This window comes from Protomyctophum bolini, assembly GCF_963924005.1.
Source record: "Protomyctophum bolini genome assembly, chromosome: 15".
Classification (NCBI taxonomy): Eukaryota; Metazoa; Chordata; class Actinopteri; order Myctophiformes; family Myctophidae; genus Protomyctophum; species Protomyctophum bolini.
In genome coordinates, this window is record NC_137876.1 from 589,572 (window position 1) to 610,120 (window position 20,549).

General features: G+C 42.0%; 2 protein-coding genes and 1 long non-coding RNA gene across 10 annotated transcripts in view; all 3 read left to right on the forward strand.

Annotated features, from left to right (window-relative positions):
- Positions 1–1,137, forward strand: part of LOC308330151 (protein tyrosine phosphatase type IVA 2-like) — an 11,721-nt gene extending 10,584 nt beyond the window's left edge. For 6 of the 8 annotated variants that reach the window (XR_013965449.1, XR_013965450.1, XR_013965451.1 and 3 more), the window contains one exon: positions 1–20. This exon is cut by the window's left edge. The gene's annotated coding sequence lies outside the window, so the exon portion shown is untranslated. Of the gene's footprint in view, positions 21–319 lie in introns of those variants that run through there. The other 2 variants (XR_013965447.1, XR_013965448.1) reach the window with 1 other exon arrangement.
- A 1,697-nt stretch (positions 1,138–2,834) lies between these two features.
- On the forward strand, positions 2,835–11,800 carry LOC308329520. The gene is made up of 10 exons (XR_013965401.1): positions 2,835–3,014; positions 4,770–6,872; positions 7,026–7,075; positions 7,963–8,026; positions 8,496–8,546; positions 8,718–8,946; positions 9,369–9,514; positions 9,697–9,792; positions 10,231–10,291; positions 11,489–11,800. It is a non-coding gene; the product is annotated as an uncharacterized lncRNA (long non-coding RNA).
- Positions 11,801–18,157: 6,357 nt separating this feature from the next.
- Positions 18,158–20,265, forward strand: LOC308329169 (uncharacterized protein; the record flags this gene model as incomplete). Its single annotated transcript, XM_080783372.1, has 3 exons — positions 18,158–18,262; positions 19,165–19,638; positions 20,113–20,265. Exons 2-3 carry the CDS (start codon positions 19,276–19,278, stop codon positions 20,263–20,265), a joined length of 516 nt encoding a protein of 171 aa, XP_080639498.1. The 5' UTR covers positions 18,158–18,262; positions 19,165–19,275.
- Between the last annotated feature and the right edge of the window lie 284 nt (positions 20,266–20,549).

A 20,549-nucleotide genomic window follows, 5' to 3' on the forward strand; every position in this document is an offset into this window, starting at 1 on the left:
TCCTATCTGATTGACAGCCCCATACATCCACACAGAAAGGTCCTATCTGATTGACAGCCCCATACATCCACACAGAAAGGTCCTATCTGATTGACAGCCCCATACATCCACACAGAAAGGTCCTATCTGATTGACAGCCCCATACATCCACACAGAAAGGTCCTATCTGATTGACAGCCCCATACATCCACACAGAAAGGTCCTATCTGATTGACAGCCCCATACATCCACACAGAAAGGTCCTATCTGATTGACAGCCCCATACATCCACACAGAAAGGTCCTATCTGATTGACAGCCCCATACATCCACACAGAAAGGTCCTATCTGATTGACAAGCCAAACATCCACACTCACTTGATGCATGCGCAAAACCCTCTATTCCAAAAACATTAAAATATGACGATAAATAAACGTCCCTGCGTTTAAACACAATAAATGTGTTTGTATTAAAGAGCATCCATGCATTTAATCAGATGTAGAGAAGGAGCTGAGTGCAATGCATTGTGGGACTTTAAAAACATGACAAAACTCCAAATGTTCAAATGTCATTTTTGTAAGGGTCCATTTGGTTCCATGTGTTACACTCTCAGAGTCACAGACCCGTAAGGGTCCATTTGGTTCCATGTGTTACACTCTCAGAGTCACAGACCTGTAAGGGTCCATTTGGTTCCATGTGTTACACTCTCAGAGTCACAGACCCGTAAGGGTCCATTTGGTTCCATGTGTTACACTCTCAGAGTCACAGACCCGTAAGGGTCCATTTGGTTCCATGTGTTACACTCTCAGAGTCACAGACCCGTAAGGGTCCATTTGGTTCCATGTGTTACACTCTCAGAGTCACAGACCCGTAAGGGTCCATTTGGTTCCATGTGTTACACTCTCAGAGTCACAGACCCGTAAGGGTCCATTTGGTTCCATGTGTTACACTCTCAGAGTCACAGACCCATAAGCATTTGGTTCCATGTGTTACACTCTCAGAGTCACAGACCCATAAGCATTTGGTTCCATGTGTTACACTCTCAGAGTCACAGACCCGTAAGGGTCCATTTGGTTCCATGTGTTACACTCTCAGAGTCACAGACCCATAAGCATTTGGTTCCATGTGTTACACTCTCAGAGTCACAGACCTGTTTAAAGGGTCCATTTGGTTCCATGTGTTACACTCTCAGAGTTACAAACCTGTTTAAAGGGTCCATTTGGTTCCATGCTGGGTATATAATGTACAAACATTGACACAAAAAGTGAAAGTACTAATTATTGTGCATACTATACTATGCTGTACTGTTACTGTACTACAAGCTGTTCTCCTGTGCTCGTTTGTACACATCTATTTGTCATTGATTAGTTGATTGATTTATTGATTGGTTCAGTGATTTGACCTGGAAAAGAAAACTTCCTGTTTATTGACAATAAAAAAAAAGACGGTCGTGTTTAATGGCTTGTTTGCTTTTGTTTGTTTGTTTGTTTGTTTGTTTGAATAATCTAGTTTTTCTCTTCTATTGTTTCTGTTATTTCTTACAGTGAGTACAGTAAGAATGGTGAGCTTAATTCTTCAGCTGATCATTCTGTGCTTTGTTTTGAACTTGACCAGATCCATAAACGTAAGACACTTTTTGTGGGGGAAATTTTTGGGAAATTAGCCCCTTGAGATAAATATAATCATCTCGTTTTGAGATGAATCATCTCCTTTTCAAGGGGATCCAGAGATTACGAAAAAAAAAAGACAACTTTATTAGAAAACAATTAAAATGAGAGTAAAACCAGTAAGAACTGTACATGTAGCAGGTTAAAAACACATTATTATTATTATTATGTAGCAGGTTAAAAACACATCAGCTCGGGAATGCTATTCTAAACAGGTGGGCTTTCAGACATTACATATTATTTACAAGAAAGCGCTCCTTGGCGTTGCTGAAATGGTGAATATTTTCAGCTCCATCCATAGTTTTAAAGAATGTAATGTTTCTTCTGTATTCTCTTTTTTTCATAGCTTGTTGTGCAGAGTCTGGTGTTCATAAGAAAATAACAACATGCTTCTTTCTCTGTTGGTGTCAACAAACACAAGAAACAAGAAACAAGCAGCATGAATTACAATGGGTTTATATGTCTATGAACTAACCTTCAGGAATGAAATAATTTAACTATAATTCATGGGTTAATAATTATCCATTTTAAGTTATTTCACGGTACATTATGTGGTCTGTTATATTGTAGGTCTATAGTTATTTTAACCCAACTCAACTCTAGCATGGTTATAGAGCTGTTACTGATTTTGTCCACTTGAGGGCGTCAGAGACCCTATTTTCCTTTGAGGGGCAAAGGCCGTTGAATAAGAACAGAACACAGAACTTTGCAAGGGTGATAATGATGCATTATGAAAACAATCGCAATCTCTTGCAGTAACTTTGGGACAAATAGCATTTATTTCCCCTCAAAACTATTTAAATAGGACTCTAGGCCACACGCACACAGTCAGTCACACACACACACACACACACACACACACACACACACACACACACACACACACACACGCACGCACACACACACGCACACACACACACACACACACACACACACACACACACACACACACACACACACGCACGCACGCACACACACACACACACACACACACACACACACACACACACACACACACACACATAGTCACAACACCGTGAACACACCCCTCGGCCCCGCCCCAACTTGAATATTCATGTCACGCCATTCATCCATCCTGTCAGCCAATCACATCGCGTCATTCTCCGCACGTGACCTGCCCTGCAAGTATTGATGAGCGTCTCAGTCAGAACAAGTCAGAATCACCGTTCATGTTGAATACAGGTTGTTAACAAACAGCCAAAACCCGGACCCCCTGGCTGTAGCCATTTAAACCCTGTGCTAACCTTACCTGCTTTTTTGAGAGGTGGATTTATTGCGTGGTGGTTTGACACAGGAACTGTTTTAAGTTGTTTTGAACTCAACGGAACTATTTAAATCCTGAGAAAGGTAGGCTATCTTTTGAACTGTGGAACATTTAGGGAGAAAAGGCTTGATATACATCAAAATGCAATATTGTTGTGGTGTTGAGTTGACAGTTGACTGTTGAGCCTCTTGAGTTATGTGAATTTAATTATTTAGTTTTGTGTGGTTTGATTTGTACCTTTCATGTGTCACCGTTTAGTTGTGTTGACTGACACACTGACGCCACACAGCTGAGTCAAATGACTAATTTGCATCACTGGTGAATCTAGAGTTGCAATGCAAGCCCTCCATTGACAGCCCATTGATCCAAATTGAATTTCCAATCTGCTTCTGCCTTCTCTTAAAGAACAATGCTAAACTCGCTAACTTTGCAGCTGTAGGGCAAGCTTGAATTATACTCTTTCAATCTGCAAAGCGTTTGTTTCATAAAAATACACTCAAGTGACTTTGAGCTACTTTCTTTTTGGAAGCACTCATTTAACGGGTAATGCTGCTGCCTCCTGCGTTATGTGAAAATTCACATGGGTGGTAGGCATGGCACATGGCTGTCCAGTGACTTCCAAAAGTACTCGACATTACTTGTAATTTGTATTTTAAATTGCTTTCTAGAAGCGGATGGGTAAAATACATTTTGATATTGCACTTTTACTTTTTTTTTTTTTTTTAGGTGCACCCCTTCCCCTTAGGGTGGGCAGAGTGATCAATAGTGGTCACGCTTGCCCATCCTACCCTCCCGTTCACCCTCCCACCCTCCCATGGGTCGTAGGGGAGGCAAAAACATAAAAATTTAAATAAATTTAAATACAACACAGTAAAGAGAAAATAAATAGTAAAGTAAGCAAGATAAACAAAAGAAAATAATAAATGAATAAAAATAAAGAAATAAAGAAATACAAATACGAAAAGAACGTAAAGTAAAATACAAACATTTATACATTTATATGCTATAGTCTACTGCATACCTCCCTGGGACATTGAAATTAATGCTGAGTGGTTGGATGAAGTTACAATGGATCGCTCGGGAGTGTTTCTAGGTTGTTGAAATGTGCTATAAAGGGTTGCCATCTAGCATGGAATTTCTCAGTTGAGCCTCTAATTATGTATTTTAATTTTTCAAGCTTTATGAAAAACATCACGTCTACTAGCCAGGTGGATATAGGTGGGGGGGAAGGGGATTTCCACATAAGCAGAATCCTCCTTCGTGCCAAAAGGGAGGTGAATGCGATTACATCTGCATGGGTGGATTGAAGAGTTAGTGTGTCACTGTGTGTCACTTTAAATATTCTTTAAAGGATCTCTGGTTAAAGACACATATGCCTTAAGACATTATACTTAACCCTCTAATGAAAATCTTAAACACCATAAATATTTTATTTCTTTCATAAATAAATCTTTCACTCAATAGGAACTGCTCCTGTTGCAAATTGATTATGTCATGTCCATATGGTCTAGCCCTATGGAATGCATATGCTAATAAAAAACAGCTTAATACTTCCTAAGATTAATATAAGCATCAAAGCAATATTTTAAATACTTTTTATGCATTCCATACATACCATAGTGCTGGACCACACATGGACATCATCAACCTGCGACGGGAACAGTTCCTATGGAGTAAAATAATTGTGAAAGAAATAAAATATTGAATGTGTTTTTTTATTTTTCAATTTTAGTTATAGATGGCAACTATAATGTTTTAAGGAATATTTGTCTTATTAGCCAGAGATCCTTGTTTTCCTGATCCCTGATATGGTCAGCTTCTGATTTCTTTATTTCTAGATGTGGCTGGAGATGACCATAGATGCTGCTGGAACGCTGAACCTGAGGATGCCCTGGTCTCCTGTGTCCCCATGTCTGAGTGGCCTCCAGACCGACCACCCCATCTTGGCTGCTAAGATGTCCATGTGGACATTATGAGTGTTTGTATAGAGAGAAGCATGGCTGAAGAGCTTTGCATATCAGTCGTTTCTTGCTGCTGCCAAAGTCAAATTGTGATTTAGTACATGGCCGCTTATGAGATGTAGATATAAGTACACCTGACTGGTGGAAATAGCCTTGTGATGCATATACTGGGTGTGCTCTTTGGTTGTTCACAAAAAAAACAAAAGTAAACAAAATGCCACAAAATCACACAAATCAAGGGATGTCCGACAGTCCGTGTTGGATATTGTCCAACTCCTAATTGCCGATATCAACAGATACCGATATATATATATATATATGCAGGCTTTTTCCAGTGGTGGAAACATAACTCAAACTTTTAACTTAAATAAAAGTAGGCCATACATACTGCAATATAGAAATACTCCGTTACAAGTAAATTCAACATGTACTCGAGTAAAGGTACAAAGGTTTTGGTATAAAAATGTACTTAAAATACCAAAAGTAATTATTAATAATTACTCATTATGTAAAATGTCTCATCTAAAATGATCTAATCTCTCATCTCAAGTTTTAAAATGTATAAAAATCATTTGAAAATGTGTCTTATTGTATTGTGAGCTTGTAGATGTTTTTAATGTAAAAAAATAAATAAAGTAAAATTAAGGGTTAGGGTTATTCTTTTTTAATGCCTTTATCGGCCGTTAATATCGGACATCCCTAACAAAAACATATATCAAATGTGTCAATACATTTCAAAGTGCCACTAAAACTTCACCAATAAATAAAAGAACATCCACAAGTTACATCAATTAAATGCCACAAAGGTATGACTAACATGCCAAAAAAATTAAGAAATTACAAAATATAAGTTTCATAAACATCTTCTGCCCATAGAACTTCAGCTCTGTTGCAGCAAGCCAGTACAATGTGTCATTGTCTAGGTCACCTAAGCCACGATCACCATTCGGTGGCCGGTATTTGGGGCAAATGGTCATTACGTGTTCCACAGTCTTTAGTGGATCCTCGCATTCACAGTGGGCACTGTCCGAGATGTCCCACTTCTGCTTTGAAGGTTGTCCACTCCTTGCAGTGGAGGTGCTGGCAAAGAACATATTTGGGGTCCTCAATGTATTCCACTGGTCCCTCTGTCTTGCCTTCACCCAGGATGCCTTGGAGGTGTCAGCTGGTGTTGTGTGGAGCAGTTCCTGGGCCTGTGTGGCAAAGGGGCACAGTGACTTGAGGCACGTGTGCTGTGGCAAAGGTCGCTGTGACTTGGTGTGTGTGTGTGTGTTGTGGCAAAGGGCACCATGACTTGAGGCACGTGTGCTGTGGTGTCTCTGACGACCTTGTGGAGGAGATGGCTGGGATTCACTCAGCTGTGCCTTCTCAGTGAGGGCCAGCGTGGCTGCTTCTCGTCTGACCTCTGTTGGAGTGATTCCAGCGAGAACAGGCAGGCAGTTTGTTTGGGGTGGCCCATCCGGTGTTGAGGGCAGCATCCAGCTTCTTGACATGAGAGCTACGGCTCCAGACTGGGACACAGTACTCGGGTCGTCTGCATAGCCATACTTCATTGATGTTGTTGCAGGGAGGTCGTGGATGTAGCTTAACAGCAGTTACTGGTGTGGAACCGAAAAGCTTCACAAACATGCCAAAAAAATCTAGTTTTTAACGTTTTTAATCTAGTTTATTTTCAAATAAATTTGTTTTTACTGTTTTGTGAAGCAACTTTGGGTACCTTGAAAAGTGCTATATAAATTGTATGTATTATAAAAAAACAGCCACAGCAATTGTCGCCACACAGACATCACAAATTCCTATTGGCAGCAACAAGTGAGTGATGTGAAAAGCCATCCATAGACTATATAATAGACTATATAACCACCACCATGTCTTCCTTCCAGATGCTGCGAGGCTCATCCGGAGCCCCTACAGGTGGACATCTGCAGTTCTCGCTGTCCATGGATGAATCTGCATGGGGGGCTCTGAAGGCGGCTCAAAGTAAGAAACCACTTAGACTTTTCTATTACTGTGAGTGGTATGGTCGGCTTCTGTTTTAAATGTTCTCTATACATTTTGTGTATGATGTGAAAGGACACAATGTACATATATCTGGCTCTTGTTCACTTAAATTAATCTTTCTTTCTTTCTTAGGGTGGATGGGTCGTGGTAGACGTCGTGGAAGGACAGACTTCTGATGAGCTGTGAGTAGGAATATTTCTTGTTAGGATGGATATCTGTTGTACTGTTATGGTACGAAGTATAGCATGGCAGTATGATTCCTCCTAGTGGCACTGGTTGAATGTCTGTCAGCTCTCCAAGCTAATCAAAGTCAGCTTTTGTCAGCATCTCTATTCTGGGGCCAAATTAGCAGATCTACAAGCTCACACCGCATTGCAACGTGTTGTGAGCTTGTAGATCTGCTATGTTTGGCAAATCAATTTGTGTAGAGTGAAATCTGAGCATATACCAAATGCTCTCTTTAAAGGTCTGTTTTATCAAATCTATAGAGGGTTTAAGTGGTTCTGAATATGCAGCTCAACAAAAGCTAATTTGCTAGAAGGTCCTGGGTTCGATTCCTGCTCGGGGCACTGTGGGTGCTGGCGGCGTGTTTCCTCCTCCGCGTCATCAGTGCCCATACCCGAAGGCGGGGTTGGCGAAAGGGCCTTTCTGTGTGGAGTTTGCATGTTCTCCTGTGTCCCCTAGGGTAGGTACCCTCACATGTTCTCCCCGTGTCCCCTAGGGTAGGTACCCTCATAAAAACATGCAGTAATCCTGGTCTCTAAACTGCCTCCCCCTGGCCAGCCGGGGCGCCTGATGGAGGGGAAAGGAACTGGTTGGAATAACGTGTTCCTTCCACGCGCTACGTCCAACCAGGGAAACTCCCCCCTGTCAGGTGTAAAGGAGCAACTTGGACACTCACGCATGAAGGGAGCATGAGTTAAGTCTGTTTTTCTCCCCAGGTTGGCGGAGGGTGTGTAGAGCCCAGGATCACAGTAGATGATTGGCACAGGGGTGAAAAATGAGTTACAAAATCGTGGGATAAAAAAAAGAAAAAAGCTAATTTGGTCTTTATTTCTTTCTGTCTTAGGACGGAGAACTGTGTAGATGCCGGAGGACTTCGGACCTGGGCCTGCCCGGTGAGGAACCGCACAGTAAGAACCGCTCTAGGCCTTTCACGATTATGAGGTTTATTTTTACTGGACGATTATTGTCGCTCAAAAAAATTGCAATTAAGTGCGGCACAGGCGGTGGTCTTTCCCTTGACGCTGTCAGGTGTTGTTTAAAGGACAGTGTTCTGTCCAGCTTCACCGCAAGATATGATGGGGAGGAGTGGGGCTGTAAAAATATACAAATGACACCACTGCTATCACCGAAGAGCACACCCTATGACCCTAATTGATCACGTCTAGGAATTTCAACAATTTAGGCAGTTCTCACATCCAGAGTGACTTACAGTAAGCAACAACACATAGTAATACATCAAATTCATAAACAATTGTCATCAAGAATAAGAAGTATAGACTATCCAGACTATTGGCAGCAACAACAAGGGAGTGATGTGCGAAGCTCTTTTCTATATGAAGCCATTCATAGACGATAACCGCCATGTCTTTCTTCCAGATGTACTGCAGGTCTCTCCAGGAATCTGCATTCCTCTGAAGACGACTCAAAGTAAGACCCTGTTAGGCCTGTCAAAAAGAACCCTAACTGAAACGTTTATTACTGTAAGTGATATGTTTAGCTTAAATGTTCTCTATAAATAAAAGTTTTATGTATATATGTTGTGACAGGATAGAATATATATCTGGCTCTTGGTCACTCTAATCAATCTTTCTTTGTTAGGATGAAGATCGCGGTAGACGTCGCTGGAACGCGGCTGCTGGACAGGGAGTGCACACACATACACACACACACACACACACACACACGCATACGTTTATGCGTGTGTGTATATGTTTTTCTTTCTTTGTTAGAATGGAGATATCGATAGACGATCTGATGTTCCCTGGACAGAGATCCGTTCCAAAGCTCCCCCCCCCCCGGGGGCTTCCTCAGAGGACTCTGATGAGCTGTGAGTAGGAATAGTTCTTGCTTGTTTCTGAGGATGGATAACTGCTTTTGTACTGTTATGGTACGAAGAATGGCATCATTTACAGTAATCCAAATGTTTTAAATATTTTAGGATAAATCTAAATGACTCTGCACAATAGTTTGAGAGTCAATATCTCATATCATGAGTGTGCCTCTTGGTCTTTGTAACAACTTCAATACAAATTACAAAAGATGTTGAGGACTGTACATGTGTTGATGCCTCCTAGTGGCACTCTGGTTGAATGTCTGTCAGCTTTCCAAGCTAATCAAAGTCTTAATGACACTTCTGTTAACCACTTCAACCCCAGCATCCCTATTCCGTTCAGCAAAAATAGCAGATCTACAAGCTCACACTGCAACGTGTTGTGAGCTTGTAGAGATAATGGTTTCTTTCTCTCTCAGGATGGAGATCATAGACACAGCTGGAGGCTGGAGCCTCTAGAGATGGAGATCTGCAGGTCTGTCCATGGATGGGAGGACGGAGGACGGAGATCTGGGTAGACGCTGGAGGACTTCGGACCTGGGCCTTCTCAGTGAGGAACTCAACGGTACGAACCGCTTTAGGGTTAGGGCTTTTTTAGGCTTCGTAAAAAGCCAATAATCGTCCGTTGCCGATAATTGGTCGATCCCTATTCTTAAACGTTACTGTAAGTGCATGTGTATGTTGTGACAGGACACGCACACACACAGCAAAGCTAATTTGGGGTGTGTGTCTTTCGTTCTTTGTTAGAATGGAGATCTCAGCCGATGCCCGAGATCCGAAGCTTTCCCCGGTGTTTCCGCTGAGGACTTCTGGGTCGCTGGGAGGCTCGGACGGAGCTAGAAGGTTCGGTAGACGCCACTGGAACCTGTTTAGGCCTGTCAGAATTTAAGGTTTTATAATGGCCGCTTATAATTGTCGCTCAAATAAATTACAAGTAAAAAATGAATTGCGTCATACTAACATTCTAAATAAAACTTTGGCTTTTGTAGGCAAACAAAAAGCTGCACATGGCATAATTCAATAACTTTATACACTAAAAAAATAAGTAAATTGCAAAGTGACACATTTAGAGCTTGTAGATCGGTTGCTTGCATTATTTCTTTAAAATGTTTGACAATATATGAACATTTTCAACATGGAGACGATTATGACTAATCTCTAAAAAAAGTATCTCAAATACTTGGCGATTAGGTAATTGTGACAGGCCTAAATCCTTCTAGTTGTGTTTTTTTATATCATGTTCTGTAATCAGTTAGGGTTGACTATAGACTTTTTTTTTAGGAACAAGATCATCATGCCGGTAGCCGTTGGAGCAACTATTACATCATTACATCACAGCAAGGTAACTATACAACACACGCACACACTATGATCATGACATGACATCAGCTTGTGACTGCAACTTGTTCCTGTTCGCAGATGACTCGGCACTGCTAGTCTCGGACAGGAACAAACTGCAGGTTGAAAAGGCCCTCAGCTCTGAACTCGGTAGAATCTGCACCTGGCTCGCTGATAACAAACTATCTTTACACCTGGGAAAAACTGAATCCATTCTCTTTGGATCTAATAGTAATCTCAGCAAGGCAAATGGCTTCTTGGTTAGAGTTGGTGACAATGTTGTCACACGTAAAGATGAAATTACCTACCTAGGTTCCATCCTGGAGGCTAATCTTTCCGGTGATAAAATGGCCACCAACGTAATCAAAAAAGTCAACCAAAGAACAAGATTCCTTTACAGGATCTCCTCACTGGTCAACAAAAACACCTTGAAGACCTTAACAGGAGCCCTCGTACAAGGTTTCTTTGACTATGCATGCACCTCCTGGTACCACAGCACCTCAAAGGCCCTTAAAACTAGGCTCCAGACCTCCCAAAACAACTGGTCAGGCTCCTACTTGGCCTCACCCCCCGAACCTACCTCACTCCTGCCCACTTTGACAGGCTGGAATGGCTTAGGGTCGACGACGGAGTACAGCATCTTGCAATGGGTCTTGTAGAGACTCCTACAGGTCTGGTCCACAAGATTCGATACAACCACCAAGATACCCATGTACCTGTCTAGATACTTCCTTAATGTTAACGAAGTCCACACCCACAACACCAGAGGGAGTGCAACGAACCATGTACAACCCAGATTCGGCACAAACAAGGGACTAAATTATTTTCACTCCTTTGCCGCCAAAATGTGGAACGCCCTACCAACAGTCATTAAGACATGTGAATCCCTTGACTCCCTTTTTCCCCTCACTGTATAAGTTAATTTTCCCTTTTTACCTCCTTTATGATGAATTCCTGTTCTGTTCTTTGACTATATAGAAGTGTCTTATTTGTACGTCTCTAAATGTTTTGATGAATTGAACATGGTGGACCCTCTTGTAAACAAGTGTAATGCGTAATTGGGTCGTCCACTTACAGTTAACAGTCTTTGTATTGAGTTTGAGCTTGACATGTACTGTAATTCTGCAAACTGTTAATAAATATTTCAATCAATATTGTTTTATGAACAAAGTAGTAATGAGCATTTCTTTCTTTTCTTTAGGACGTTGCTGGTCTCCTGTGTGGCTCCATCTGGAGGTCACCAGGGTTCTGAGTCACTCAGATCCTGACTGGTAGTGGTGATATGTAGATGTGATCAATCAGGGCTCTTTGAAAATAATAAACAATAAAATAATAAACCAATATAAATAACTAGATAATATAAATAAATGGATAAAACGAACGATAAAAAAATAGATTATTGTAAATTAAAATAGTAAAATAAAAGTAAATTTAGTAATTAAAATTAGTAATGGATAAAATAAATATAATTAGTAATAGACAATACATAAAATAAATTAAAATATCAATATAGTAATGCATAAAATTAGTAATAACAGTAATACATAAAATAAATAAATGCATAAAAAATAAAATTAGTAATAACAGTAATACATAAAACAAATACAATTTTTTTAATGCATGAAGTAAAATTAGTAATAACATAGTAATACATCAAATAAATACAATTAGTAATATAGTTATACATAAAATTAGTAATAACATAGTAATATATAAAATACAATTAATACAATAGTAATACATAAAATAAATTCAATTACTTTGTTGTTATAGAATGACTTAAAAAAACAAACAAAAAATATCAATCACATCTACATATCACAACCAGGCTATATTGCCAGCAGGCAGGTGGACTGTAGACTCACTACAGCTGTCACAATGTGGTATACTTTGTTTTGACCCAACTGGCCTCCAAGGAGAGGCGAGCATGGAGCCGGACATCTGATGATACACGAGAGAAGACGCCATAGTCAAAAAAAATTGTAATAAAAGTAATATGTTTCATGTTGTTTGTAATTTATGCATGATGCCATATCTGTATATATTCATTATTTTCTTGTTAATAAATTATTGCATTTATACCCGGGTGTCCGTTATGGGTCCATTACCCTTAGATCAAATGGTTCATAACAAGGATGAGGAATATTCAGTTATAGTTAATGTATTTTACAGATTTAGACCATCTAAAACCTAGCCGAAGGTTTTCTGAAAACCTTCAAATTCTTATTAAAACAATAAATAAAGGATGTAGACGGGTGGATCCCGGCATGAATGGTATAACGTATAGGTTTCACCAGGTCTAAAAGGAGGCCTCAGGTCTTCAAATGAAGTGTGGAAAGCTGAAGGAGGTGATGGACCTCAATGTAAACAAGCCTTTAATAATGCTTTTCTGGGTTTTATCAGAGCTTGTGTTGAACTGGGCTCTTTCTACACACTGTTAATGACTGTCACTTTTAGGCCAACACTTCCCTCTAGTGGTTACTCGGAGTAATGACAGCCTTACGCGTTTCAGATTTAATAAATACAGTAATACTACACAGTACATACTGCTGCAAATATGTTTGTTTTCTTTAACCAGGCAGAACAAATGATGTAATAAAATATAATTTAACAATCTAATTAGATCTAGTTTATAAGTATAACTAGTTATTAGTTTCAGTGCGGTACAAGACAACTACAAAACACCTAATAACAATAATTCATCCATTTGTACGCTCTCAAAGTTAAATTTTCATTGATTTCATTGGGTCCCAGAGAGAAAATAACGGTAGTGGGTCGCACACACCAAAACAAATGGTTTACTTCATATTTGAACATTGACAAACGATCCAGCCTTCATTAGCGTTCATTCACCACACTGATGAAGCCTGGACAGCCCCAACGTTTGTCCTCCATTGTTGTTCAAATATGAAAGAAACTATTTGAACTGAAGTCTCGGTGCATGTGTGCGACCCACTGCCGTTATTTTGATATGTTTTGAACGCTATATTCAGAGCGCGGTGGTCCCATGAAGGGTCCCAGAGATAGAAATGCCATTAAATGGGGGGTCCGTAGACTATAATGCATGTCAAACTGGGGGTCCTTGAAATTAAACGGGTTGAGAATCACTGCTAGAGACGTACAAATCTTCTCTTATGGGGGTCCCTGGGGGGGGGGGGGGGGGAGTTTATTAAGACTAATAAACTCGTAATAATGTCCTAGATTGGTCTGGTCGAACGCACGCACGCGCACACACGCGCACGCGCGCACACACACACACACACACACACACACACACACACACACACACACACACACACACACACACACACACACACACAGAGAGAGAGAGATAGAAATAGTTTGCTGTCGTTAGTTCGGACTCTCGCCTAACGTGGACTGGCAATATGCCATGGACCAATCGGGGTCATCGAGTCGTTAAGCCTCTCCACCAACGGCAAGGTCACAGCAATGGGAGAGGGAGGTGGCCCTTAAAAGGGCCGTTGGGGGGGGGGGGTGTTACAGCGCCCTCTGCTGGCAGACGGCGGCCCTGCACAGAGGACAGCGTGCCAGGCTGCCAGCCTGTGCCAGCCTCTCGGCACAGAGGCGGCAGCAGCAGGCGTGTCCACAGGGCACGAAGACCACCTGAGGCCGGGCGTCCATGCACACCACACACTCCTCGTCCTCCAGGGGGAGCGGGGGAGCAGAGGGGAGCAGAGCTGGAGTCTGACCCGGCAGCACCGAGGCCCGGTTCAGCTGCATCTCCACCTCCAACTCCCTCTCCTTGTTCTTCAGCACCTCGCGGATTCTGCGCTCCATCACCTCCGGCGTGGACTCCAAGCCCAGGTGGAACTTGAGTCTGAGGAAGGCTCTAGCCATCCTGGACCTTTGGGGCAGCGTGTACTTGTAGCGTCTGTCCTTCTGTGGAGAAGAAGACATGTTGCAGATAAACTCTCACTAAGAGAAGAAGACAAGGTGATGATGGTGACACAACAACGATGTGGCTTCTCTGAAACACCTAGTCCTTTTATCCAGGAAACGTCAGCCAATCGCAGAGTTCGCTGACGTGGCTCATTTGAATAAAATAATACACAAACAAACAAATTCACGCGTTGCCATGGGGATGCAGCGATGCGCGCGCACCCGTCAACACCGCGACGCGAGGATGACGTCGGTCGTTGACGCGGTCAACTGTGATTGGTCGACTCAGTGCTGCACAGCCCGCACAACTAGTCGTTTGTTGACATCGCGTAACCCTGGTGATTATTAATGCATGAGCGGTGAGTTTAAAACTGTGTTTATTATTATTATTATTATTATTGTTGTTCACTAATGTTGTCTGTGCATTCGTTCGTCGCTGCTTCCGGCCGTTAGCCGCCGTTAGCATGCTAACGTTACAACGATGCAGTCTCCCGGCTAGCTTCTGATAGCAAGCTATAGCTAGCTGTAGGTGCTGCTACCCTTATAACTCTATGGAAGCTAGCTAGCACCATGTTAGCTGCTAGCTATGCTATCCGATACCTTATGACTCAATGGTGTTAGCTAGCTAGCTAGCTGTGCTATCTAGTTAGCACAATAGAGTTCTAAGGTTAGCTGCTAGCTATGTTTTACACGTATCGCCTGTATGTGTATCGCTGCTCACAGACCATTCAGACCAATGTGTATTACAATGCACGATCAATGGTTCGTAGTGGAAAAACACTGTGAGAGGTGGACTTTCAGCCAATTTTTGGTAATTCAGAATATGGTATGCCTATTTATACCATAATCTATCCTTCTGTGTTTGTGTTTATAATCTATTCTACTGACTGTTACCGTGTTTATACCATATTATAATATATTTTCCTGACTGTGCAGCAACACACATTTACACCAGTTGTCTGAATGTGTTTTTATTGATTGATTTAACTATTTCTTAATAGTTTGCAGAATTACAGTACAGATGTGTCTCTCCTCTCTTCAGCTAACGGTTGATGAAGGATTATTCATCATCACAATTTACAATGCAGTCATTTATCAGATTCTCTCAATCCAGAGAGATTTACAGTATGCAAGAACAAAAACATGGTAATAGGCCTACATCAGGGGTGCCCATTACGTCGATCGCGGTCGACCAGTCGATCGCAAGCGCTGCACAGGTAGACCGCTTGGCCCTGACATGAAAAAATAAATAAATAAAAAATCCACGCCTTGGGCTGGCGGCGGCGCGGCGGCGGCTTTAAAACCCCCCACAATGCAGTGCCTTGTTTTCAAGTGTAGGGAACGTCGGGTCTGTTCTGTTGTTAAACAAACAAATTAAAAGGATATCTATCATCCATCATTGTTCATATAGCAAGATGCGCGCGGCAAAGAAGCCTAAAACATATCACTTCCATGCAGAGTGGGAAGAAGATTATTTTTTCACGATGTCACATTCCAAGTCCAACTGCGTTTGCCTTACTCGAGCCCATCGCTACATTCATGTGCTTCCCATTCAGAAGCTGATGTTGATTCCATTGCCTCGAAAATAGCAACATTTTAACATGAACTCTTCTGCGTTGGAGAATGGGATCATGGCACTGCAGGCTGACATACAGTTAAAGTTGCGCGCCCGCGATGGAGAGTTTTGTAACTTACTCGTGAAGGAAAAGTATCCAAACATCAGGACTTGTGCAGCCTCGCTCACAGCATTATTTGGCTCCACATATTTATGTGAATCAGCGTTTTCCCACATTAATTAAGTATTAATTTTGTCCAAATATCGTTCCACGTTGACGGACGATCATTTGGAGGCCTGTTTAAGACTAGCTGTCAGCAGTGACTGTCTGGATTACGCAGCGCTGACGGACTCCATTCAGTACAAGGCTGCAAGCAGTCATCTGATTAAAGGGATAGTTCAGATTTTTTAAATTTAAATTGTATGAAATACTTTCCATTAACATAGTGGTTGCAACTGTAGGCCTAGTAATTGATTGCCAGAGTCCTGTGGTAGGAGTTCTGCTCTGGTTGAGTTGAGTGCATTATTCCTTCATGTGATTGTGTATGCTTTTTATGTGTGATACTTTTAATATTTGTAACATTTTATGAGCAATATGTTATTACAAATTGAAATTGATTGACGTTATTACAAAGAGTAACTTTAACAAAATAAAGGTGGTAAATAAATAGAATTGATTTTGAAACAGTCCTAATGCCTTAATGTTATTTATTTTGAGTATTTTAAGCAATGGGGTAATATTGTTTTGGTTGGTAGATCACCTTGAGCTGGCAATTTTAAAAGTAGACCTCAAGTCAAAAAAGTGTGGGCACCCCTGGCCTACATCATACAGGCCTACATAAAAAATAGTCATGAATCATACGTAAGTGGAATATCTATATAATTAAACTATGCGTATATTCTATACAGGGCTCCAGACTAACTTTTTCACAGGTAGCACTCGTGCCACCTACCTTTTCAGTTGGTAGCGCCACCACAAAAAAAAAAAATGTATAAGCTACCTGGGCATGATGGGCTATGGCATTAAACATTAAATTATAGGACATTATAATAATTAACCTATAGTGCATTTTTCCATATCGTTATTATCATTTGGCAATATGAAACAGAAATGAGACAAACCCCTCACACCTGTTGTTCAACCTCAACATGGCCAATAAGGATATTTAACACTGAGGTGCCCACAATGTTTACGTGCCCACTTTTCCTGCACCATTTTGCAATGTGAAATGCCACCGAATTTGTAACCCTTGCCCACTTTAATTGCTTCCGTCTTTATATGGAATGAAGCCCCAACATGTGAAAGCTGATGTGCTTTTATTGTGAAGGGAAACGTTTCTGAACGTCTCAGCTTGCATCGTGCTGAAAATAGCTGATCTACAAGCTCACAACGTGTGGTGGACGACTGAACGTGACGCGTTGTGAGCTTGTAAATCTGCTATTTTCAGCATGCATCCATGCAACACGTCGTACGACGAAGAATATACCAGGTTTCTCGCGGGAGAGGTATTTTGTTGATCATGTGTGTTAGCTAGTAGCCTGCACACAGCGCTACTCAGAGGTGATCATGTGTGTAAGCTAGTAGCCTGCACACAGCGCTACTCAGAGGTGATCATGTGTGTAAGCTAGTAGCCTGCACACAGCGCTACTCAGAGGTGATCATGTGTGTTAGCTAGTAGCCTGCACACAGCGCTACTCAAATAACAAGCTATTGGAAGCTATTTTTCGGATCAAACAAAACAACATGCTTAGTGTTTGGGGACATGTTCTGTTCTGTGTCTGCTGTCTCTGTGGACTCAGCGCGTGTAAACCCAGCATCATTATCCAGTTGTAAAATGTCTCCTCTGACACCATTGTTTTCTTGAAAGAAATCAACTATTGACTGATTAAAGTCTGCATCTTTGTTTAGTTTTTTTTCAGAGTTTATCAGTGATAGTGCCGCTTGTACGACATGCGCAGGCACGTCACTCACATGCATGGCAGGCCCTCAGGTCAGAGAGAGAGAGAGAGAGAGAGAGAGAGATAGAGAGAGGGGGTGCCTGGACCACTGAGCCACGGCCCAGGCCTGTACTGGACCACTGAGCCACGGCCCAGGCCTGTACTGGCGTTTTTACTGAATGTTCTTCCAGCTTCCTTGCGTTGCTGATCTGAGCGCCCGGGAGGGTTTGTAGAGTTCAATCAGACTTACAATATATGGGGGTGGAGAAGAGGGGGGGGGGGGGGACATGTGAGAATTTAGCCTGGTTGAAGACCAAGCGAGCTGCGGCATTTTAGATTAATTGGAGAGCCTTAGGTGCGCATGGCGGTAGGCCAGTAAGGAGGGAGTTACAATAGTCATGTTTTGACGAGACTGTTTTGACATTCAGTTGTTTTTTTTTGTCACTGTGTTTTCCACAGACCACAGGGAGAGATTACGTTATCAGGAGATGGACTCACATTCATCCACATCAGAGGACCAGAGACATGGACCGCTTGATGCGAGACTCAACCCTGTAGTAAAGTTGTACAGGATATTTACAGGTATATGTACTAGGTTTTTATCCCCAATGTATTTGTTATGTTGACACTGCTTATTGCATCCTACTGACTCTGGTACCAGTGAGGAGCCCCCACCGGGAGGGCTCCTCGCGGTAGGGCTTCGTAGAGGCTTCGTCCTACTCCTCCCACCCAACACTCCCTGCTGACGGTGCCGCCCCAGCCTGTAGACTGCATCCTTAGACTCACTGCATTGAGAACAAACAGCCTGCATCCTGCATCCTTAGACTCACTGCATTCAGAACAAACAGCCTGCATCCTGCATCCTTAGACTCAATGCATTCAGAACAAACAGCCTGCATCCTGAATCCTTAGACTCACTGCATTCAGAACAAACAGCCTGCATCCTGCATCCTTAGACTCACTGCATTCAGAACGGACACAATCATGTCACCCTCCGGGGGTCCTGGGATGCAATACTGTACTCGGTACTGTACTCTCTAACGTTGTTGAAGTAGGACTCATAAAATATCCCTGGGATCACCCTTGGGTCCCGGGACCCAAGCCTGTAGGATTACGTGTTAAATGATGCATTTATATAGTGCCTTTATCCAAGGCGCTTTACATAGATTGTGCATCAATTCACACATTCACACATTCATACACCGATGGTGGCGGAAACCATGCAAGGCACCAGCCAGCACATCAGGAGCAATTAGGGGTTCAGAGTCTTGCTCAAGGACACTTTGACTCTAACTCTGGGGGAGCCCACAGGGATAGAACAAAAAAAAAAAAAAAAATGTAATGCCTTTACAACCTCTGTTCCCTCTGTCATATTCCATCTTCATTTTCAACCCATGTCACATCAATCAAAGTCATTATTAAAGTCCTTATTCACGTCACAAAGTCCTCAGTATTAAAGTATTTATTGTATTCCTTCATTCCAGTCCAGTGTGTGTCCAGTCTGCAGGTGAAGATCAGTTCTCCAGCCACGACTGGTTCTATTAAACAGGGACCTGAAGACCACCTTAAACAGGGACCTGAAGACCACATTAAACATGAACCTGAAGACCACCTTAAACAGGAACCTGAAGACCACATTAAACAGGAACCTGAAGACCACATTAAACATGAACCTGAAGACCACCTTAAACAGGGACCTGAAGACCACATTAAACAGGAACCTGAAGACCACATTAAACATGAACCTGAACACCACCTTAAACAGGGACCTGAAGACCACATTAAACAGGAACCTGAAGACCACCTTGAACAGGAACCTGAAGACCAACTTAAACAGGAAGCTGAAGACTACCTGGAACAGGGACCTGAAGACCACCTTAAACAGGACCCTGAAGATCACATTAAACAGGAAGCTGAAGACCACCTTAAACAGGAACCTGAATTCCACCTGGATCTCAGTAAGTTTAAAGCACTTCATTTATTTTATTGGTGATAGTGTGTCGGTACTGAGGGTGTAAAGATGAACCGATATGAATTTGTTATCGACTTAAGCATTAAAAAAAAACAATCAAAAAGTATTCTGAATGTGACGATGGTTTGGTTGTAAAAGTATTTATGGGTTCACAGAAGCTTTTCAGTTAATTCTACTTCAGTATTAACTAACCTGCTACAGAAGACTCACTGATCTAACATTTACAAGTCATTACTTTCTAAATAATAATGGCTACGCCTACGTCTCATCTTCTATGAGAGCACTGCAATGTAAACGACCACACTATTTACAGCACAGAGTGCAGTCAGCGCACCGTCACACTTCAATGTTGGAACATGTGGACGGAGAGTAATCTGTTGATACTTCTTCCAGACACTACTCTGCACTGAGGTGCAAGATTCAAACCTTTTATAGAGTCTCTTTGTATTATTTCTCCTAGACTTTCTGCTCGTCCCTGTGTGTAAAGAGGAGGTTCCACCTGAAGAGGAGAGGAGCTCCAGTCTGGTCCAGAAGGAACCACAACCTCCACACATTAAAGAGGAACAGGAGGAGCTACTTCCAAGAGCAGAAGAGGCTGGTGGGTCAACGTTGACATTACTAGCAGTGAAAAGTGAAGATGATGATGATGAAAATAGAGAGACAGAGCCTGTAGCCGGCACCTCAACTGAACACATGAAAACACAAGCTGATGTAGAGGACTGTGGAACATCACAACCAACTAGTGATGAGCAGCTCCTCTCTTCACACTGTTCTGAATCTGACACTGAAGACAGTGATGAGTGGGAGGAGACTAGGGGAGACCAGTCAGCTTTAAACACACTGAAATCACAAAACACACAAAATGTGGGAGAACAGCGCAAATTGTCCCATGACCTG